This window comes from Brachionichthys hirsutus, chromosome 21 (genome assembly GCF_040956055.1).
Source record: "Brachionichthys hirsutus isolate HB-005 chromosome 21, CSIRO-AGI_Bhir_v1, whole genome shotgun sequence".
Classification (NCBI taxonomy): Eukaryota; Metazoa; Chordata; class Actinopteri; order Lophiiformes; family Brachionichthyidae; genus Brachionichthys; species Brachionichthys hirsutus.
Window position 1 is genome coordinate 588,496 of NC_090917.1, and position 5,516 is coordinate 594,011.

The window sequence follows — 5,516 nt, forward strand, 5'->3', positions numbered from 1 at the left end:
ACTGCTTGGTTATTATTGTTAAAATTACATTTTAAATAGATATTGAATGATTTACAGTTGTTTATATTTTCTGACTAATTATTCTTAAAAATAAAAATAGTTGGTCTGCCTCGCTGTAAGTTTTCATGTCCTTTGTGTTCTTTTGAGTTTCTGTACCAAACATAGAAATATAATAAAAACCTTCAGTAGATGAATAAAAAATTTAAACAAATGATAAATAAGCCAAGCATTTGTTAATTCAGTGTTAATTTTCAAGAAAATTAAACCACATGCAACCTGAACTCAAAATAATCCGGTTTCATACGTGAGAAAATGAATCGCTGAACTCCGTTTATTTGCATCGGATTAACGTTTTTGAATGAAGAAAGATGGATGACGTGTGATCCGACCCGGCGTCACGGCTGACTGGTTGTGATGCTGAATGGTGGGTTGGAGGCCTCATCGGCATCCGTCAGCATCCGTCAGCGGTCGGTGTTGAGGCCTCATCTGCATGAACGATGGCTGGATCTGATGAGTGTGGCGTCTGACCGTTGATGATGTAACAACACCACAGCTGATTAAATAGTTAGGCCTCGCTCTGCGGCCTCATTACTGCGATGGCGTAAGCCGTGGAAACGTCCCACATCTGGTGTCACCGTAAATCTCTGTTCAGTGGGCTCCCCTCTGATATCACTAGCTCGTTTGTCTTCCTTAATCAAGCAGTAATCCATGAGCTGGGATTGAGAAGATGCAGTGTGTCGTGATGAGATGAAGAGTGAATGTATTTAAACCGCCTCGCCGTACTGGAGCTGCAGCCTCCGGACGCAAAAACCCAGCAGTTAATTCTGTTCTAAGAAACTCATTGGTTTGTCAAAGATGATAAAAAAAAAAATCTGAAGCTGCAAAACCAAAATGCGGATAAATTAAATAAAGCAGCAATAATTTCATTAAAAATCTTTAACAATCTCCGCAGGGAAAATTGACAATAAAAAAAAAAGCTGAATAAAAAGGAAGGAATTCCATGTCTGCTCTAAGCTGACGATGAATCTATAAAAATTACACTGAAAAACCCCCCAAAAACACCAGCCACGTCACGAATCCTGTCGCTCCCCCACAAAATCAATTGATCAGTCGTTCAAATCTCTGAGCAGCGGTCCGCTCATCCGCCGGAGCCAAAACATTTCATTGGGGATAAAATCCGCTCGGCGGTCCCGTTCAAACCGGCACGAAAATAGATCCGCTCTGTAAAATAATGCACATCGAGGCTTTTCAAAGTTATATTATTTTTTTTTTTATTTCAGTCACGCTTGAAGCTATCGCAAATAAATACACTGATCCCGACACGGATCCGGCCCCTGCATGAGGTACAATATAAAACTCATCGGGCCTAAATCTCCGTTATAAATGTGTCATTCTTTACTGGTATCCTAAGGCCGTGGCTGTCGTCAGTCTCTGTCCGTACAAAGCGTAGGGCGAGTAATACGCCCCCGTGGCTGCGGACACGGGCACCGGGACGCCCGGTGTGGGCAGGGGGCTCTTTGAATAAGGGTGGTACCGGCTGCTCAGTCCCAGAGGGTGATGCGGGCCCCGGAGGGCCAGCGTGCCGGGGCCGCCGGGGCCTCCGTTGGGGGGGATGTGCATGTGACAAGCCATGGCGGCGGCGGCGGCGTTGGCGAGAGAGGAGGAGCCCGGATACCCGGACATCAGCTTCTCCGTGCCGGCAAAGGCCGTGTGAGTCCGCAAGTGGCTGAGGAGCTCCTCCGAGCAGGAGAAGCGCTTATCGCACGGTCCGTTAGCAGACACCCAGTTACACACGTGTGGGAGGGGGTCGTTGGGCAGCAGGAACCCGTACGGGTACAGGGGGTGTCCGCTGAAGGTCGGGGTCGAGGCGTGCACGCCGTGCAGCGGGTGCGTCGGGTACATGAGTGGGTATCCGGATTTGAGCGCGGAGTCGTGCGCGCAGTTCGCGCCGGACGCGGACAGATGGCTGGCGCAGTGGTAGCTCAGGCAGTAGGGGTCCCGGCACAGGCTGGCGGACATGAGGGACGGCGGGGACGCCCCGGCGATGGGACTCGTCCCTGCTTTACCGCACCCCAGGGAGCCGGCGGCGGCGAACTGCGCGCTGAGCAGCTGGCTGCTGGATTTGGTGGGGTCAAGGGTCAATCCGGGAGGGAGGAACTGCTGCGGGTAACCTGCGTAAGCCCCAGGATAGGAAATGCCAGCGGGCGGCAAGGGGAAAACCGTGTGGCCGGGTTTATATGGGGAAACTGGAGCCACCAGTCCAGCTCCGAGGACGGAGGACGGCGAGGAGGTGACGGACGGCGAGTCCGATGTGGCGGTCTTTGATCCGGAGCTGTTCTCCTGGCCTCCATCTGACGTTAGTCCGCTTATCCTATGGCTGACGTTATTCTCCGACGCGCCGCTTTTATTGCCGTCGGGCTCCTTCTTGTCCTCCTTGTCCCCCGCCTTGCCTTCGGCCGGCAGCGGGGACACGGAGGTGCAGGAGCTGGGGCTGCCTGTCCTGGGGCTGAACGGCTGGCAGGTGGCGCTAGGCACTCGGAAACAGTTTTTATCTCCACTCGAGTCCTTCTTCTCCGATGCTTTGGAGTACGGCTTGAAGCTGGACTTGTCCTCGGCTCCGATGTCGCTCATTTTTAGGGGACCGGATTTGGTCTCCTTGTCGTTAGATCCGGCGGAGGTCACAGAGGACAGTTTGGAGGAAGACGGCGGGTCCGGTTTGCCGATCTGGGAGCAGGTCTGGGCCAAGAGAGCCAGAGGACTTTTCTTTGCATCCAGCTGTGAATCAACAAAACAACAGTTAATGAAATTCCCCCCCAAAAAGACCGAACTACGCGGCGCGTTTCATCTCCGCGCAGTTTACGCATTGCGCATAAACTTATGTCAGAGATGGAGCTCGAAATGGGGCCGGTGTGAGATCAAACCACTGCAAGTTCGGTCCCGGTTAAAACGTGCAGCCCTTTAGATCGTTTCGAGGGGACCCCTCGGTGTCCGGGGACGCGCCGGGACGCACTCACCTCGATGGGGCTGACCGGGGTGGACGGTAACGGCTGGAGGTACTCCGGGTGTAAAAGGTGTCCTGCCCGAGCCGTGAGCATTTTCAGAACCTTGATGGGGAGACGCCCGGCTTGGCGAGAAGCGTCTGCGGGAGGGACGGGGCTTCGGACGGGGCTTCGGACGGGGGGCTGCTCGGTCTTCGCTGCGCCCTTCTCCCACGCTGGATTGGCGCTATTTCTTAGAACGGACACCGTGGGCGATGCGCTCATGACCCAGTTCTCGGGGAGATGGTTCGGAAAGACATCGTGCGGGGTAGAGAGAGTCCACGCTCAGAGGAACAGATCCCGAGAAGACGCGCGCAGAGTGGGAGCAGAGTCCGTGCGTCTCATCCCCGGCGCCGCTCCGACAGTGTGGCCGCAGGTCCGAGCGCGCATCGGTTAGTGCGTGCAGGAGAGATCACTCCGCCTCCTCTGGAGCTGCGCCGGAGTTAGTCCCTTTCGCAATGAGATCCCGCGGTGATCTGAAGGCGAACGTGACGCGTCCTCCTCACGTGTGTGCGCGTGTGTGTGCGTGTGTCAGCCCGGAACGCTTTCGCTTTGACTTTTATATGCGTCTTTGCGTATATGGCACAGGACGCATGCGCCGTCCCTGCGTCCTGTGCGGCTTTTAGGGCGACTAACGCACTAAAACGGTGTATTCCAATTATTATCATGTAGTCCAGACGAGCGCAGGTTATTTGTCCAATCACGCCTCCCCAGATTGAGGCGTCCACGCCCCTTTGTGTAACCTGGAGTCATTTTGGACCAGAACAACATTCATGAATACAGAAACTCCAAAGCCTTCAGGCTTCTCTTTTCCCAATCTCTCTGCATGCGTCACATTTTCTGTCTCGGCTGTCCTCCCAGCTCCCTGTCCTCCCAGATCCCCGTCCTCCACGTCCATCCGTCATGTCCATCCGTCAGCTCCCCGTCCTCCATGTCCTTCAGCTATCTGTCAGCTGTCGAGCAGGAGTCTTCTCTTTTTTTTTGCCTCTTCTCAGTCAGATCACACTATGGTAACGTGAATCGATGAGCGGTGCAGAGGAGAAGCGCCCCCCCCCACACTCCTCCTCCGTCATGTTGGCCTTGTAGAGCTGTAATTTGATCGGCCGCTGCGGGCTTCTATTTATTAAGGTGTCGTCTTTATTTTTTTGTTTTTGTTTCGGAGCTTCAAAGTATTTCTCTGCGTTTCGGTCGAGCCAGAAAACCGTCCTTGCTGCTGCCATTAATCACTATTCCAATCGAAATAGAGCCACTTATCTTATTACTCAATAGCCTATAAACGTCTTGCTGATCAGGCGAAAGTTAAACATATGCAAGTGTTTTTTGATTGATACCGGGAGGCTGTTCTCTGCACCGGCTGTCGGGCCGTGACGCGGCGCGGTGAGTTATTAGGGCAGAGAAGGGCGAACATAAATCAGGCAAAAACTCCTTTATTGGGGACGTGATGGACGACGCGCCGCTGCAGACGCCAAACTCTCTGCCTTTTGCCTTAAACGGCTGCACATCTCCCCGTCGCCGGTAATTCATTACCTTTAAACAGAAAGCTTGATATCTCCTGCTATTATTTCACACAAGGACACGTTTATGAGTCGCCAGGAAACACGAGCGAGGCCTGGAGAAAATAAACTGGGCTTTACAGTGGAAGTTCAGTTGTCGATATTCTTGTTGTTTCTTTAAAAGTTGCTCAGAGCTATGGAAGTTAACACACTTTCAGCAATGACTTTAAAAGAAATGTGTTAAATGTTCATTTAATTTCGTTTTCTTTGACTCAGTTACTCCATTAACGCTTCCATGTCCTTGTAATTCACAAGACACTCAGACAATTTGACTGTTTTTATGTCCTGAGAGGACAGAGTTCTATTTCTGCTTTCTCTGAATGTTTTCATGCCTCTCAAAGAGCAGAATGAAACATTTGAATTCAGCCTCGGATTGTTCGGAGACCTTCAGTGTTCGTGATTTGAGCCGAATAGAAAACGATTCCGTTTGTTCTCAGAATGCAAAGATAAAAGTGTGAAATCTTTTATTTTCCAGACACCTCGGAGTTTCCCGGACGCGCATCGGAAAAACGACCAACGCTGCCTGACGGTAAGTCTCATTATCGTCCTCTGCTTAGGGATGAAACTATTCCAGATACGACCCGACCCGAGGAGCACGAGCCGCTGACATATAGCTTCAAAAAAAAGGAAACGCTTTAACTGTGGCATTATAATGTCAAGCAAATTGAAAAAGAAATTCCCCCGACATGACACGAAAATTCACCTGGTGGCAGCAGGGTGCGCCGCGTCGGTGGATGTGACGGGTAAAAAGGGGAGATGATGGTTGGAAGGTGCTTTTGTTTCACGCCGCTTTTCTTGACCTGTCAGGTCCCGGCGCGGCGGCCGGGATGCCAGGACCTCCTTGTCACACGCAAACATTCTTAAGAGGCTGTTATCCCGGCTGTAGCGATTGCTCCTGTTTAATTGATTTGCTTTGCGCTGAGGC

The 5,516-nt window shown here is 51.8% G+C and overlaps 1 protein-coding gene across 1 annotated transcript; it reads right to left on the reverse strand.

Moving 5' to 3' along the window:
• Window positions 1-1,254: 1,254 nt before the first annotated feature.
• Window positions 1,255-3,374, reverse strand: LOC137910044 (zinc finger protein 503-like). Its single transcript, XM_068754471.1, has 2 exons — window positions 3,015-3,374; window positions 1,255-2,775 (listed from the first exon to the last, which is right to left on the reverse strand). Exons 1-2 carry the CDS (start codon window positions 3,261-3,263, stop codon window positions 1,396-1,398), a joined length of 1,629 nt encoding a protein of 542 aa, XP_068610572.1. The 5' UTR covers window positions 3,264-3,374; the 3' UTR covers window positions 1,255-1,395.
• Window positions 3,375-5,516: the final 2,142 nt, after the last annotated feature.